At 42.2% G+C, this 17209-nt stretch overlaps 1 protein-coding gene across 1 annotated transcript in view; it reads left to right on the top strand.

Moving 5' to 3' along the window:
- The window catches only part of LOC124598646 (protein furry), a 1150963-nt gene that overhangs the window by 226227 nt on the left and 907527 nt on the right, over positions 1 to 17209 (top strand). The window contains exon 23 of the mRNA XM_047136016.1: positions 16155 to 16309. Within this exon, the coding sequence (XP_046991972.1) occupies positions 16155 to 16309 (155 nt within the window). The remainder of the gene's footprint in view (positions 1 to 16154; positions 16310 to 17209) is intronic.

The raw sequence follows: 17209 nt of genomic DNA on the forward strand, positions 1-17209 counted from the left end.
ACTGTTACTTTTCTGTTAGCACTGACATCTCAGCGCAAACGCCGTAGCTCTCTGTCGTTAAGTGAAGGTCATCGAGCACTGCGATGTTTGTGGTGACAGGTAATGCGTGAAATTTGATATTCTCATCACATTCTTGACACTGTGAATCTAGTAATACTGCTGAGTTTCCCAACGATTTCCGAAATGGAATGTCCCATGCGTCTAGCTCCAACTACCATTCCTCGTTCAAAGTCCGTTAATTCTCATCGTGTGGCCATAACCACGTCGGAAACCTTTTCACATGAATCAACTGAGTACAAATGATAGGTCCGCCAATGCACTGCCCTTTTAAACCTTGTGTACGCAATACTACCGCAATCTGTACATGTGCATATCGCTATCTCGGTGTAAATTATAACTTCCTTTGAATAAATTTGCAGTAGATGTAACATTTCCCCACCTTTAGTGTTCTAGGTTATAAGAGGATCCAAATCAGGTAGAAAAGTAAGGTGGATAAAGAGTTTTGTAGACGCAGTAAAAAGACGACAACACTTGTTGCAAGTAAGGAAGACCACAGATCAGAGACGTGGGACGAGCGATGTAGTGGCAGAGGAGCTTCAAGAAGACGTCCTGGGTAATTGCATAAACTCAGTGTAGTGCATAGCTAGGCTGGTCTGCTTATTCCGTATTAGATGTAACTTGTTAATTCCTTGCTGTTACTACCGTCACTGTGCCTTGAGCCAAAAAGTACTTTCAGCTCGCTGTCAACAGACTCTTGCAAGTCTCCCCTTGTACTCGACCTGCCTCCAAAAGTGGAGCTCGAAAATGCAATTTCTGTTAAGCATGTGGCCACTATATCCAGATAGGCTTACCTAGATGGTAGGTGGAAAGAAAATCATCCCCTAACTCTGTTTCGGGCACGCAAAAAGGACTCTGAAGCAACTTGGTATTACCATATTACTTAAGTTGTACGATAAGAAAAGATATAAAACAACCTGTGAATTTATTCCTCCATATTATCAAAAACCGGCACAGAACTTTGAATTTCTCAAGGAAGGAGGGATGCGAACTCACCTGTTTGTTTTTGAACTTGGAAGTATTCGATCGGTGTACGAAGCCCGTATCAGGGCTGTAGAAAGACAACTTTTAATATATACATTACTAAGAAGTGATAGTACATACAGCTCACGATGGCTGTTTTGTTTCCACATCACATACCCCAACAAAGTAAACAACCGAATATAAGGCTGAAACAGTCTAATCATGGAAATAAATGAATGTCTGAGGAGGAAAACGTAATGTGCATTCGCTTCTTTGATAGTGCAAATGGAGACTTTTGCAATATTTTACAAGGAAAGGTCCCCAGCGGTGCAATCGACTTTTGGAAACTATCTTTACGGAGATGCATGTTAAGATCCCAGGTATCACACACTGCAACTATTCACCCTGGTGGGGTTCGTTTGCGAGTAATTGACGAAAGAAAAATTCTGATTTGTGTGTGACAGTCAATAGCATTAAAAAGGTTGCGTTGTATGGTGTGGTTGTTTGGTGTAGTGGATACGATAACAGCTTCGTATGCAGGAGATTGTCGGTTTGAATCTCATCAGGTACACAATTTTTTTATTTTTAAATCTTTATCGAAATTACTTCGATCGTTATTTTTGTTCAGTTAATTGGTTTAAATGTAATTTTTAATTCCATTCCTTTGTCGTATAATTGTAATCATAATACTAACTTCTTCATTTGTTTTCATTTTTCTTGTCCACTTGAAATATTTATTCATGTGTTTTTAATTAATTTTATATATTAATTTCGATTGGATTTTCTATGTTATATCGCCCTGCTTTCTCGTCCACATTATAGCGTTCATGATATCTATTCCTCATTTTGCTTGACTGTCGTTTTACATATAAACCCGTCTTTCATTTAAATTTCAATCTGTGTTATTTTGTCCATAGTGCAATAGGTGTTTAGGTTATGTTTTAAATGTTTGTATGACGATTAGCATGCAAAAGAAAAATTGCACATCTAATATCAAAAATACATTTCTCACACCATTGCACAGATATAAATAGATTATTTCGTCTTGTGTTTTTTAACTGATAGATCGGAATTTTCAAATAATTCAATATTATAACAAATAAATACAGTGAAATTCATATTAACATAAATTCCAGTTGGAAAAAGAACGCTGTAAAGAAAAAAATGAAAAAAAATAAAATTCATACGGCGATTAAAATGTGACAAAACAATAGAAATAGAAGATTACATTTAAACCAATTGTTTGAATAAAAATAATGATCGACGTAATTTCGATAAAGATTTAAAAATTCAAAAAAATGTTGTGGACCTGACCAGATTCTAACTGACAACCTTCTGCATAGCTGTTATCGTATCCATTACACCACACAGGCACATCATACAATTTTTTTTTAATGCTGTTGAGTGTAACACAAAATTCCGAATATTTCTTTCGTCAGTCTCTCAAAGACGAGGGCCAACCAAGGTGAATGTCTACAGTGTGTGATACCTGGGATCTTAATCTACATCACTGTATATAGCGATCGCACCGCTGGGGACCTCTCCTAGTCAGTCATACCCTTAAGCATCCGACGTAGTCATCATATACAGAATGAATTTTCAATACGTACGGAAACGTCGCCTGTGGGAAAGTTCCTCTTTTTGTTTGGCCAACGTCTTAGTAATTAACGTTAATGTTGATTTGCGTGTACCGTATAGGAACGATCTTCGAAAGCCACCCACACCCAGAGCAAAATAGTTTCGCAGGAGACTTGCTGGTTTGTGTTTCCTGCAAGGAAACGTACAGGGATTGCACAGAAAGTTAGAAACACCAAAAGCACAACTCATCACCATGCCCAAGAAAACCAGTTGGCATTCAAAACTGCCTACAGTCGTCTCGGAATGGGTAAATACAGGTCACATATGGTGTTCATGGGAACCTTATACTATATTTCATGCAAAATAGTGGCAAGTTCAGGTAATTATGATGGAGGTGGATGATGATGACGACGCAACCTTCTCTCCAAAGTGGACCATGAAGGCTCAATAATATTGAGATCTGGTAAGTTTGGTGGCGGGCATTTGTATCACTGATTAGTGGTTTTAGAATTCCAGCTCGCCCTGTAATTGCCTTCTTCTGGAGTTCTGTACGTGTTGTTTAGCTGCTGCAAGGTTTCGCGAGTGTGACTCATATGTAGTGACAATGCTCTTCAGTGACCGTCAGTGACGATCACTCAACACGCACTTTCGTCCGCGTTGTGACTTAGCGGATGATGCTTTTCCATTTTCCCTGTGTGGGGTGTAAATCTTCGATATGTTGCCACTTGAAACATCAAGCACTTCGGCTCCCTTGGTTACAGAAGCACGCACCATACGAACACCAACAATTTGTCCACGTTCGAATGCACTTTGCTACGACATATTGCACTCACAACTACACAACACTGTTCTGACTACGACTGAAACTTGCAACGAATTGAAGTCACTGCATAGGTGCTGTTCGTGGTCATATAAAACAGCACAACCTATAGACGTGACTAGCACCTGTGTTTTATGTTCAAGCATGCATTTCTCACGGAGTTTCCATATTTTTGTTCAACATTAGCCAAGTACTGCTCCCAGCCAGGACTGGAGAAATTTCAGTGTTTCCAAGGTTACGACACTCTTTCGCTGAAACTTTTAGTGCATTTTGCGACCAACGTGCATAGTCTAGACGGCATGAAATTTTCCTAATGTGTTCGTTTAACTTAAGAATTAGTTAGTTTTTATATTCTCCGTACTCTTTTTTGAGCTACAAAAAAGGAAGATAGCACTGTAAATATCGATTTGCGTCAAAAATATTGGTAATTTCTTGTTTGTTTTGTTTTCTATATTATCTTTACGTCGTTTGCATTTCCGTACACATAAAATGGTCACCTTTTATATCCTGGCCGTTCCTTAGGAATTAAGAGCCTTCATTTTATGTGTATATAGTTGTGGCGTATAAATGATACGTCACTTGTATTTGACCAGAATTTCAATAACAAAGCAGTATGAAAGAATGTAGAAAAGGGAGACTTAAGCACATACTGCATCATAGTTTCCTTCGGTTAGGAAGGCTTCTTTTTGGCACAATTGATTGCCTGTCATTGTCATCCTGTAATTTTGACTACGTTTATTTCATAGTAGCGAAATCGCAGTGTGTTTGATACACAAAACACCATTATCTGGAATCGTGTATATTTTGGAAAAATACTGTGAATCCTCCAGAATTGAACTGTCAGGATACATTGGTTGTGAAATTATTGATTGACTGGACAAATTAAATTTATTTGTGCGTTTTCGCTACTGTGGAATGTAGGATTGCCATAGGTGGCTCTGAAGAAACACAACAATGAAGACTCTCAGTACATACAGTTCAGTACTTCTCAAGGAATTCCACGAGCTCTAAAAATAACTCAAAGAATTCCACGAGCTCTAAAAATAACTCAAGGAATTCCATGAGCTCTAAAAATAAGTTTCTCAAATAGTGAAATACAAGAAGTAGAAAATGTTAAGTTTTTGGGCCTACTTACCGACCGCAACCTCAATTGGAAAACTCACTGCATGGAATTAATGAAGCGCCTCGTCAAGCTGTGTTTGGAGCACGCATGATTACTGCTGCAAGCGATTTACAAGCGAAGAAACAATTTTATCCTGCATATTTACTTTCATTAATGAGTTACGGAATCATTTTCTGGGTGAATTAAGGTTAATTGGTTAGTATTTTCAAAATGCAGAAGTGCGTTATGTAATAATTATTTGCGGTTTTAATCGAACATCCTGCAGATGCCTCTTGAAAAAATATGTTGGAAACTACTTCACAATACGTATATTCATTATAGTCTTTTGCCATTGCCAAATTTTCAGTAAAAAAATTGTGAAAAGCATTAATATAACACTAGGGCGTAAAACAATGTTTAAAAAGACTTCTCGGAGCTAACGTTAGTACAGAAGGGAGTCAGACAGTGCTTACTCATGTGTTCAACTACATACTCCAGAACATTAAATGTCATGTCGATAACTTAGCGGAGTTTAAGACTGAAATACACTCCTGGAAATTGAAATAAGAACACCGTGAATTCATTGTCCCAGGAAGGGGAAACTTTATTGACACATTCCTGGGGTCAGATTCATCACATGATCACACTGACAGAACCACAGGCACATAGACACAGGCAACAGAGCATGCACAATGTCGGCACTAGTACAGTGTATATCCACCTTTCGCAGCAATGCAGGCTGCTATTCTCCCATGGAGACGATCGTAGAGATGCTGGATGTAGTCCTGTGGAACGGCTTGCCATGCCATTTCCACCTGGCGCCTCAGTTGGACCAGCGTTCGTGCTGGACGTGCAGACCGCGTGAGACGACGCTTCATCCAGTCCCAAACATGCTCAATGGGGGACAGATCCGGAGATCTTGCTGGCCAGGGTAGTTGACTTACACCTTCTAGAGCACGTTGGGTGGCACGGGATACATGCGGACGTGCATTGTCCTGTTGGAACAGCAAGTTCCCTTGCCGGTCTAGGAATGGTAGAAAGATGGGTTCGATGACGGTTTGGATGTACCGTGCACTATTCAGTGTCCCCTCGACGATCACCAGTGGTGTACGGCCAGTGTAGGAGATCGCTCCCCACACCATGATGCCGGGTGTTGGCCCTGTGTGCCTCGGTCGTATGCAGTCCTGATTGTGGCGCTCACCTGCACGGCGCCAAACACGCATACGACCATCATTGGCACCAAGGCAGAAGCGACTCTCATCGCTGAAGACGACACGTCTCCATTCGTCCCTCCATTCACGCCTGTCGCGACACCACTGGAGGCGGGCTGCACGATGTTGGGGCGTGAGCGGAAGACGGCCTAACGGTGTGCGGGACCGTAGCCCAGCTTCATGGAGACGGTTGCGAATGGTCCTCGCCGATACCCCAGGAGCAACAGTGTCTCTAATTTGCTGGGAAGTGGCGGTGCGGTCCCCTACGGCACTGCGTAGGATCCTACGGTCTTGGCGTGCATCCGTGCGTCGCTGCGGTCCGGTCCCAGGTCGACGGGCACGTGCACCTTCCGCCGACCACTGGCGACAACATCGATGTACTGTGGAGACCTCACGCCCCACGTGTTGAGCAATTCGGCGGTACGTCCACCCGGCCTCCCGCATGCCCACTATACGCCCTCGCTCAAAGTCCGTCAACTGCACATACGGTTCACGTCCACGCTGTCGCGGCATGCTACCAGTGTTAAAGACTGCGATGGAGCTCCGTATGCCACGGCAAACTGGCTGACACTGACGGCGGCGGTGCACAAATGCTGCGCAGCTAGCGCCATTCGACGGCCAACACCGCGGATCCTGGTGTGTCCGCTGTGCCGTGCGTGTGATCATTGCTTGTACAGCCCTCTCGCAGTGTCTGACACACCGATGTCAATGTGTTCTTTTTTCCATTTCCAGGAGTGTGGAAAACGTGCTATTGGGGAAGTCCTCCTAGTCCATTGAAGAATATCTTCACAGAAAATCTTAACTTTAATGTTTTATGTTAATGTGTAATTAGAGGTAGCCTTACAATACAGTAATGTAGTACCATATCAGTGTTTTACACTTCAATTAAATGTACATCTTTGACTTCTTTCCACATCCTAAAGACCGTTCTCCTCGGCATCCATGGAATACGACTAATGTATAATGTAGTAATAGCACTATACCGTCAATCGGCTCGTTATATAGGAGACGTTGAACAGAGCGTCAAGATCTCATCTCCTCCTCTTCTTAAACCAGATATGGCATTACGTGGGAGGATACATGAAAATGAAAAACTGAAAATGTGATGAGCGAGTGAAGAAACGTGTGGGTTTAAACAGATCCTCCGATTGCAGCCATGTTTGAACCGTCGAACTTAGGCATGAGAACCCAGAGTTACTGACACCAGTCTGCCAGTGCGTTCTTTTACAAAATCATGCCACACTTGTGCCGAAATAATTGTGTACCGAAGGTCACAGCTGTTTCCTTCCTGGCGTCACCAGTGGTAAATCTGTGCGATCTCGAAAAGGTCGTTCGGTCTGCAGTAATTTATTCGTGTGATACACTGCGTGCCGGAAATTTTTCCAGTTGACAACACGTCGGCGGCTAGCTTGTCAAGTGTCTTCGGATGTGCGGTGAGGTGTCGGATTGTTTTGATGGTAGTGATAGAACAGGCAAAGAGGAAACATGATTCCTACACATAGCATACACTTCTCGTGTAACACGATCTGCTCCGTCGGGCATATTAAATAGGAAACAGGAGAGCGTTACAGACGGATAAACCAAGTGGTGCTTTCATCTGCATACGCCGGTTGCAATGGTGCTGCCATGGAGCAGGCATTTCCAACGACGCAGACAGATTGCTTGGAACTGCGGCTCGGGGAATCTGAATGTAGCGAACCTGCTCTTTCATTTATGTTTCGTAGAGACGTGAAGCAGTTGTCCAGCTCCAGCTTGTCGGTTTAAAAAGTTCAGTCCAACTGAACAAAATTGTCTAAAAATGTTTTGTATCATTACGTCTCTAGATTTACGGTGATGGTCTTTCATAGCATTTGTTAAGGCTTTTGCTAGTAATGTATTGCGACGTTATATCCTTGTCCTAGGAAGACAGCCATAATAAAAAGTTTCTTCATGCTTACTCAGTCTTGCCTCTCTTGAATCACATCATGTACGCTGATAAGCCAAAACATTATGAGCAGTGCCGACCGCGACCGCGACATTGGATGCCGCCTGTTGGCGTTGCGGGCACGTGACGCGTAACACAAGCATGTAAGCGGAGCAGACACGGAAGCGGGATCACTCTAGCGAAGATGGGCTGCAAATGGGAAAATCTGTTGAGATAAGCGACTGTGACAAAGGGTAGATTATTATTACACAGTTCCTATGAACGATTATCTGAAAAACGGAGAAGATGGTAGGATGTTAACGTGCTACTGCCGCGAGCATCTACGGAATGAGGTAGAAGGACAGTGAAACTACCGGTAGGCGCTAAGTGCTTGGATGTCCATGACTCTTCTCAAGACGTGGGTTGGTTGGTTGGTTTAAAAGAGGGGGAAAGGGACCAAACGACGAGGTCATCGGTCCCTCAAAACGTGGGGTTGGGAGGCTTGTCAGCTCTGTAAAGTAGGATACATGTGGCATCGCTGCCGAAAAAGCACAATGCCGGCGCACGCACAAGTGTTTCGGAATACAGCGTATATTGTTGACGCCGGCCAATGTGACTGAGCGGTTCAAGGCGCTTCAGTCTGGAACCGCGCGACCGCTACGGTCACAGGTTCGAATCCTGGCTCGGGCGTGGATGTGTGTGGTGTCCGTAGGTTAGTTAGGTTTAAGTAGTTCTACGTTCTAGGGGACTGATGACCTCAGATGTTAAGTCCCATAGTGCTCAGAGCCATTTATATTGTTGAACACGAAGCTTCGCAGCAGGCACCACTACATATTCACATGTTGAGCCAACATCGTCAGTTACGATTGCAGTGGGCACGGGACCAGCGGTATTCGACTGACGATCAATGGAACCGTTCGGCTTTTCGGGTGAACACATTTTTGTTACGTTAGGTCGATGGTCGTCTCCACAGACGCCGTCATCGAGGTCAACGGGGCTCGAAACGTGCAGCACGCCATAGACGCCGGCTCGTGGGAGCAGTGTTATATTGTGGGAGACGTTCTCCTTCGCTTGCATGTGACCTGTGGTAGTAATCGAAGACACCCTGACAACTGCGAACCATCAACATCTCTTCGTGTATTACGTCTTTCCTGACGGCGATGTCGCCCGCCTGAGTGGCCGAGCGGTTCTAAGAGCTTCAGTCTGGAACCGCGAGACCGCTACGGTCGCAGGTTCGAATCCTGCCTAGGGCATGGATGTGAGAGATGTCCTTAGGTTAGTTAGGTTTAAGTAGTTCTAAGTTCTAGGGGACTGATGACCTCCGCTGTTGAGTCCCATAGTGCTCAGAGTCATTTGAACCATTTTTTTGACGGCGATGTCACCTTTCAGAAGTGTAATTGTCCATGTGCCGGAACGAGAACCGTTCTAAAGTGGTTTGGGGAGCCTTATAGAGAATTCACGTCGATGTCTCGGCGATAAAATTCACATTTTGTAAATCTTATGGAACCCAACCGGGTCGCTATCGGGCGCCATCAGCGCTTACGCAAATCAGCGGCCCGTTATTTACGCGAGTTACATGACCTATGGGTAGGCATCTAGTGCCATATAACTCCACAAGTCTACTAACAAACTGTCGGATCCCTGATACGCAGAATCAGTGATGTATTTGGTTCCAAATACGGACAAACAAGCTATTAAGCAGGGACAAACAAGCTCTTAAGCATAATGTTTTGGCTCCTCAACATATTTCCTTTCTATATAAGGGCTACTTGTCTTGCACAGTATTGTTTACGTCAATCCTTGATATTAGAGAGATCTAGTATTCGTGTGTGTTACCTGAATGTCGTTTCATGACGTTCCCTTGAGATAGGAATTTTGCGAGATTATTAACCTTTATGTCTAAGTTACTTTGGTATATAGTGTCCGTTTTTTTCGGATGTGTCTGAAAGAACAGACATCTTATGTAATGCAGCGGCCGTCCAGACGCTATTCAAAGTTAATTAAACAAGGTTCTTCTTAGTTAATAACATATTAAATTATTTGTGCAACCAGTAAGTCATTTGTCCCCAGAGTATCTCCCAATTGGCCGAGACATACTGAAGTCAAGTCTCTATATAAGAAAGGAGATAAAAGAATACCATTGACCTCTTAGAAACTCTCAGCATTTCGCCTTAGAGCCGTAAATAAAAAATAACATATACTGATTGTAAACCTTCCATTTCAGGCAACCCAGACAGTCGGTTTTTCAAATTCTGTTTAGCTTACTAAAAGAACTCTAGATTATTTTCTGCTGTATTTATTTTTGTTGATGTCCATCCAGCCGCATTGAAGTGCCCTAAATACAAAAATGCATCAATTGTTTCTAAGACTACCATATTATTTTTTACATATTAATTTATTCTTAATTTTTATAATTTTCTTTTCTATTTGCTGACCGAACAATATTTGGGTCTTATTACAACAGCCTTTACGCCTTTTTTCTAACTTGCTGTTCAATTCTACTTTGGAGTTTATCTGCACTAGAGGCAAACGGTACTGTGTGGTGAGGAGAACGTAGGATTTTTTGGCACACTGGACTTAAATTCAGGAAGACAGACATTAAATTGCCTTCCAGGCCGAGATTAAGGTTTCTACTGGTTTCCCTAAATAGCTTTAGGCAAATGTCGGATGGTTCCTTTGGAAAGGACATGGCCGATTTCCTACTCCATCCATCACTGTCCAAGCATGTGCTCAATCGCCTGTGACTTCTTTTCGAAGATACCTTAACTTGTGGTCATCAGTGTATGGTTTCACTGTAGTAGTATTTCGTTTTTTGAGTGTTTACCGTACTTAGGTTTGTATTTCGAAACTATAATGGTCTTATGTAATTTATTTTGAAGTTACCGAACATGATCCTCAAGGACATAGTATCTGAGTTTTGACAAACGATACTTTCCTTGTATGGGCAAACACGTTTCAAGTAACGTGATGTGTGAATGCACGTGAGTAATTTATTATAGAGCAAACGCCAAGGGGCAAGTGTTTTAATTGGATCATTTCTGGGACTTCCGAGTTCGTAACATACCCGAGTTATTCAAGCGGGGAAAGCGACATACAGTTCAACGTGGAATCCTGTCCACGTGTCGTTACTGGCGACTCCTCACATCGGTGAGAGGGGAAGGCTGCTGCAGTATCCGTAGTCCGACCGAGATACGATCGTGCGTTTCAAAACCAAGTACATTATGTTTTGTAAATGTGAGCCCAAGTGCGCTAAAAACCATAAAGATGGAAAACTGCTACAGTAAAACCGTGCATTGACAACCACAAGTTAAGGTATCTTCGAAAAGAAGTTATTGGCACACGTTTCACCGCGTATTTCCCCTCTATCTGTTTCTTCGTCGACTTTCTTCTTCTGGTAGATCGGTTCGCTGCGGATGTCGTATGACGTTTCTCAAGTTGTCTCATGAAAAGTTTGCTCAGTTTTTTATTACAGAGGGTGGCCAGTCCCCAGACCGGACGCGATGAGCTACCGTGCCGGCGGCTGCACCACGCGACCCCACAACATCGTATCATTTCCACCAACAAAGAAATAGACGGGACAGAATAGCAAAAATGTTAGTTCTTATAGTGTTTGAAGCACCATACACTTGGGGCTGTGACTTCAAGTTGTGCTCATCTAGTTGCTGTGAAGTATGCTCATTCGAAGAAATCTCGCCTTTTGTTTCTCTGCCGTCACAACAATAGAGCACTGTAGGCACCTAGACGATTCGCGTGGTTCGTACTCGGCAACGCACGCGCCCTATCTCCCTAGCTCCTGGTGGACCGCATTATGCGAGTATTCGCTCATGCGAAGGCGAATCAGAGAATTGCCAGCCTTGTGAAACTAAGCTGCGTGAAGAGTGACTGGGAACGGGTCTCGCTCAGGCAGTTTCACCACACGGATGCAGTCCTGGGCATAGGAGCTGGGATACACGTGAGAGTTTCTTGTTCTCAGCTAGTACTCGCAGAACTGTTTACACTGGAAGCGAATTTTCACTGATAGTTACTGTCTGATAGTTCTTTGCGAGTACTTTTGTAAGTGTCAGAGAGTCCTGCGAGAGCAGATGCCGAAGCGTTTACACACACAACATACATACAGACACATACATACATAAATCCTTGTTTCATAGATCCTGAATGCGACATTTCGTAATGATGTGGAACGTGTCACTTTAACATAAGTTTTGTTCACACAAATTAATTAATTAATTAATTTTTTCTTTTTTTCTTTCTTTTACAGTTACTACTTCATATCTAAGAATTCATCTATTGAGTAGAAGGAGTTGTCATTCAGAAATTCTTTTAAATTTTGGTTGGCTATCTGTCAGACTTTTAATACTATTTGGCAAATGACCAAAGATTTTTGTGCCAGCGTAATTCACGCCTTTCTGTGCCAAAGTGAGATTTAATCCAGAATAGTGAATATCATCCTTTCTTCTAGTGTTGTAGCTATGCACTTCGTTGTTATTTTTGAATTGAGATGGGTTATTAATGACAAATTTCACAAGTGAATATATGTATTGCGAAGGTACTATGAATATCCTGAGTTCCTTAAATAAATGTCTGCAAGGTGATCTTGGGTGGGCTCCAGCTATTATTCTGACTACACGCTTTTGTGCAATGAATACTTCCTCTCTTAATGATGAATTGCCCCAAAATATGATGCTATATGAAAGCAGTGAATGAAAACAGGCATAGTAGGCCAATTTACTGATATGTTTATCACCAACATTTGCAATAACGCTAATAGCATAAGTAGCTGAACCTAACCATTTCAGCCGATCATCGATATGTTTCTTCCAATTCAATTTCTCATCAATGCACACATCCAGAAATTTTGAGTATTCTGCCTTAGCAACAGACTTCTGTTCATAGTCTATATTTACCAATGGTGTAATGCTATTTACTGTACAGAATTTATAAACTGTGTTTTCTCAAAATTTAGTGAGAGTCCATTTGCAGAGAACCACTGAATAATTTTCTGAAAGACCTTATTTTCAATTTCCACAGCTGATTCTTGCTTCTTGGGTGTAATTACTATACTTGTATCATCAGCAAAAAGAACTAACTTTGTATCTTCATGAATATAGTGTGGCAAGTCATTAATATATATTAAGAACAATAAGGGACGCAAGACTGAACCCTGTGGGGCACCATTCTTGATACCTCCCCAGTTAGAGGACTCTGCTGGTTTTTGTAGACTATCTGTACTGTTAATTTCAGCCTTCTGCATTCTTCCAGTTAAGTATGAATTAAATCATTTGTGCACTGTGTGACGTATAAATTTTCGCTGCCTACAGTGTCACGTCTTTCAGTGTCACACAAATTTTTATTTTTAAAAGGGGATCACTTAGGACTATTTCCATGGGTTCGCCCCTCAAATTTCTCCCTCATAGAACAAAATTGTCGTCTGATGTAGTACAAACTGAAAAAATAAATTCCTTTTAAAGCACAGTTTCGAATATAATTTATTTTCAAAACCTTACACCTGTGTCACAGAACAAATTCTACATTGAGAATACTTTACACAAGTTTAAGGGAAGAAATGCTTCCGATAATTATTACAGTATTTAAAGGACATCAAAATATGAAAAGGCTGAAATGAACAAACAGTACATGAGAATATGTTAATCAATTCAACTGTAAAAAGCTAAGGAGCATATTATTAGCAAAATGAGAAATATGCAAAAGTGAAATGCCAAAATGAGCACTTCTCAATTGGGAGTAAATCAAAACAATCAGATTGGCTGAAAGAGAGCACAATAACATGAGCCATAAACGAATAAGAGCTAAGCAACGAAGCAAATAAGGGAATAGGCAAAAATGAGATGCCAACCAAATGAGTGCTGGCCGAACTCCGTCGGCACTTACATACGGTTGCGCTCGTGGCAGCACCTCGCGGCCGGTACGCAACACACGCGCCTGCGACCGCAATGCACTCCTAGCGCTCGCGGCGGCGTCTAGCGGCCCGTACGCAAGTTGTGCGATTGCTGTCGCAGGTCAACCCTTTATCTATGATGTTACAACTGTCCCACTCATACCACAATACTTAAGCTTATCTAGAAGAATTTCACCACACAATCACAAGCCTTTGAGAGATCACACAAGATCCCAATGAGTGAGGTTTTGTTATTCATTGCATTCAGTATTTGATCAGTGAGAGCATATATAGCATTTTCTGTTGAAAAGCCTTTCTTAAAACCAAATTGACATTTTGTTAGTTATTCATTTTTACAAATATGTGATGCTACTCTTGAAAACATTACTTTTTCAAGAATTTTGGATAAAGCTGTCAGAAGTGAAATTGGCCGGTAGTTGTTAGCATCAGATCTATCCCCTTTTTATGCAATGGTTTAACAATAGCATATTTCAGTCTATCTGGAAAAATTCCCTGTTTCAGTGAGCTACTACTTATGTGGCTGAGAATCCTACTTATTTGTTGGAACAAGCTTTTAGTACTCTGTTGGAAATGCGATCAATTCCATGTGAGCTTTTACTTTTGAGTGAATTTATTATTTCCTAATTTCAGGAGGAGAGGTGGGCTGAATTTCGATTTTATCAAATTGCTTAGGTACTGCCTCTTGCATATACTGCCTTGCATTTTCTAATGAATAGCTGGAACCTATTTTCTCTACAATACTTAAAAATGATTATTAAAAATGTTTTCTACTTCTGACTTCTTGTTAACAAACTTTTCATTGTGTTTGATAGAAAAACAGTCTTCCTGTGCTCTCGGTTGCCCTGTTTCCCTTTTCACAATATTCCAAATTGTTTAAATTTTATTATGAGAGGTGCTAATCGCAGACATAATGCACATACTTCTGGACTTTTTAATAACTTAGCTTACAATTATCGCGAATCTCTTGCCCAACGTAAAGTCCCGAGCGACTGGAAAAAAGCGCAGGTGACGCCTGTATATAAGAAGGGTAGAAGGACGGATCCTCAAAATTACAGACCAATATCCTTAACATCTGTTTGTTGTAGGATTCTCGAACGTATTCTCAGTTCGAATATAATGAATTTCCTTGAGACAGAGAAGTTGCTGTCCATGCATCAGCACGGCTTTAGAAAGCATCGCTCCTGCGAAACGCAACTCGCCCTTTTTTCACATGATATCTTGCGAACCATGGATGAAGGGTATCAGACGGATGCCATATTCCTTGACTTCCGGAAAGCGTTTGACTCTGTGCCCCACTGCAGACTCCTAACTAAGGTACGAGCGTATGGGATTGGTTCCCAAGTATGTGAGTGGCTCGAAGACTTCTTAAGTAAATGAACCCAGTACGTTGTCCTCGATGGTGAGTGTTCATCGGAGGTGAGGGTATCATCTGGAGTGCCCCAGGGAAGTGTGGTAGGTCCGCTGTTGTTTTCTATCTACATAAATGACCTTTTGGGTAGGGTGGATAGCAATGTGCGGCTGTTTGCTGATGATGCTGTGGTGTACGGGAAGGTGTCGTCGTTGAGTGACTGTAGGAGGATACAAGATGACTTGGACAGTGTTTATGATTGGTGTAAAGAATGGCAGCTAACTCTAAATATAGATAAATGTAAATTAATGCAGATGAATAGGAAAAAGAATCCTGTAATGTTTGAATACTCCATTAGTAGTGTATCGCTTGACACAGTCACGTCGATTAAATATTTGGGCGTAACATTGCAGAGCGATATGAGGTGGGACAAGCATGTAATGGCATTTGTGGGGAAGGCGGAAGGTCGTCTTCGGTTCATTGGTAGAATTTTGGGAAGATGTGGTTCATCAGTAAAGGAGACCGCTTATAAAACACTAATACGACCTATTCTTGAGTACTGCTCGAGCGTTTGGGACCCCTATGAGGTCGGATTGAGGGAGGACATAGAAGCAATTAAGAGGCGGGCTGCTAGATTTGTTACTGGTAGGTTTGATCTTCACGCGAGTGTTACGGAAATGCTTCAGGAACTCGGGTGGGAGTCTCTAGAGGAAAGGAGGCGTTCTTTTCGTGAATCGCTACTGAGGAAATTTAGAGAACCAGCATTTGAGGCTGACTGCAGTACAATTTTACTGCCGCCAACTTACATTTCGCGGAAAGACCACAAAGATAAGATAAGAGATATTAGGGCTCGTACAGAGGCGTATAGGCAGTCATTTTTCCCTCGTTCTGTCTGGGAGTGGAACAGGGAGAGAAGATGCTAGTTGTGGTACGAGGTACCCTCCGCCACGCACCGTATGGTGGATTGCGGAGTATGTATGTAGGTGTAGATGTAGAACTTTTCTTAATACAGTGCAGTAGTTTTTATAATGTTTCATTGTTTCGGGATCATTACTCCTAGCTATAAGATACATTTCCCTTTTCTGTTTACAATATATTTTTATCCCTTTAGTAAGCCATGGCTTTTTACATCGGGTTAGAGCGTGTGTATGTGTATGTGTGAGCTGACATCATCTCTCCGCTTTTATGCAAGTATCATCTCTTGCCTGTTTCTGCGTTATGCTGGTGGTGTAGGAGTGTGTGCTGTGTGCTGCAGATCTACCAGCTGGCGCGGGAGACGGCAGTGCTGCTGCTGGAATGCAACCCGGATATCGGCCCGCTGCTGGACTGGGTGGTCGACCGCTGCTACACGGGCAGCCCGCAGGTCGCCGACGGCTGCTTTCTCGCGCTCGCCACCATCTTCAGTGCCAGGTCAGTGGCCGCCCATCTTTTACCACTCTTCGGGATATTTTTCAGGAATCCGCACACCGTGGAAGAACTTCGAGACAGAGGCGTCACGAATTCGTTAAATTAAAATCGATATCGGTGAAACAAATCATAATTACGATCAGCATTTGTTCGATAAAACAGGTGGCACCATATAGAGAACTATGCATCACTAGTTCCGTCCTGCGAAAGAACTGTTCCAGAATCTAGAGCTGAGAAACACAAACTACTATCTTCTCATTTTGTGGCAATACTTCTAAAATAAGGGTGCAGTAGCTACTTTTTTTAGAAAGGACTGCCCTCATATTCAAGTTTTGAAAAACCAAATAGATTTTATAAGAACAGCTCACTAAAGGGGGGGTAGTACCCTTTATGAAAAAAGATAGAGCATTGACTCCATGGTGCGCTATACCTTTGCACAATGATTTTTGTATCCCTCTGGGATAATGAAATTAATGATTCATGAGTCCATTCATCTGGTTCGTATTCCCGAATAGTATTTCCTGTGTTGCTCAAACATATTTACATTGGCTCTTCTAAAATTATTGAACGATTTCCCATGGCTATATTTTCACCAACTCCGACGTATACAGGGTGGTCCATTGATCGTGACCGGGCCAAATACCTCACGGAATAAGCGTCAAACGGAAGAACTACAACAAAACATGTCTAGCGTGAAGGGGGAAACCAGATGGCGCTGCCATAGGTCAAACGGATATCAATTGCGTTTTTTTTAAATAGGAACCCCCATTTTTTATTACATATTCGTGTAGTAAGTACAGAAATATGAATGTTTTAGTTGGACCACTTTTTTCGCTTTGTGATAGATGGCACTGTAATAGTCACAAACATTTGGTTCACAATTTTAGACGAACAGTTGGTAAC

The sequence above is a fragment of the Schistocerca americana genome, chromosome 1 (assembly GCF_021461395.2).
Source record: "Schistocerca americana isolate TAMUIC-IGC-003095 chromosome 1, iqSchAmer2.1, whole genome shotgun sequence".
Lineage (NCBI taxonomy): Eukaryota > Metazoa > Arthropoda > Insecta > Orthoptera > Acrididae > Schistocerca > Schistocerca americana.